The sequence below is a fragment of the Acanthisitta chloris genome, unplaced genomic scaffold, assembly GCF_000695815.1.
Source record: "Acanthisitta chloris isolate BGI_N310 unplaced genomic scaffold, ASM69581v1 scaffold8355, whole genome shotgun sequence".
NCBI lineage: Eukaryota > Metazoa > Chordata > Aves > Passeriformes > Acanthisittidae > Acanthisitta > Acanthisitta chloris.
In genome coordinates this window covers 1-540 of record NW_008672038.1, presented here as the reverse complement: position 1 = coordinate 540, position 540 = coordinate 1, and the positions used below count along the sequence as shown (strand labels likewise).

The 540-nt window shown below is 52.8% G+C and overlaps 1 protein-coding gene across 1 annotated transcript in view; it reads left to right on the top strand.

Annotated features, from left to right (window-relative positions):
• Positions 1-534, top strand: part of LOC103801914 (Fanconi anemia group D2 protein-like) — a gene marked incomplete at its 3' end in the record, with an annotated part of 44452 nt that extends 43918 nt beyond the window's left edge. The window contains 1 exon segment of the mRNA XM_009074353.1: positions 460-534. Within this exon segment, the coding sequence (XP_009072601.1) occupies positions 460-534 (75 nt within the window).
• Positions 535-540: the final 6 nt, after the last annotated feature.

Sequence of the window (540 nt, the reverse complement as noted above, 5' to 3'; positions counted from 1 at the left end):
CCAGCCACTCTGTCCCCAGCCTGGAGTGCTGCATGGGGTTGTTACAAGGCCGCGGTCAGTGTGTGGCCGTAGTGCAGTTATGTCTAGTGCAGCAGGGAGCAGCATTTTATTTCAGTGTTTAGTTCCTGCATCTCTGGGGCTTCCTTTGCCCCGAGGCTCTTGCACTGATCTGATGGTCTCTAATGGATGGGTCTGGGGGTCCTGCTGCTCTGTGGCAGGCACTGCTCACACAGAAGGGAGGAGGTAAAGCTCACTTGAGCACCTTCACTCATTCTCATGTGTGGCTTTCGCAGAAGCCAATTCTGGCTGATTTGCACTGTAGAAGCAGGACAGTTAAACAAAACCTAGTTTTTACTCAAAAGCTTTTTATTTACAAAGGCAACAACATGCTGTTCCCTTCCATTCCAGCCTGGGATGGCTTTGCATGCACTCATCACGGGTCTTTTGCTTTTAACACAGGGAGAGGAAATTTTGACACAGGCCTCCGAGGACACGGACTCGGAGTCTGGCTCGGGCTCGGACTCGGCGGAGTCGGCCGCG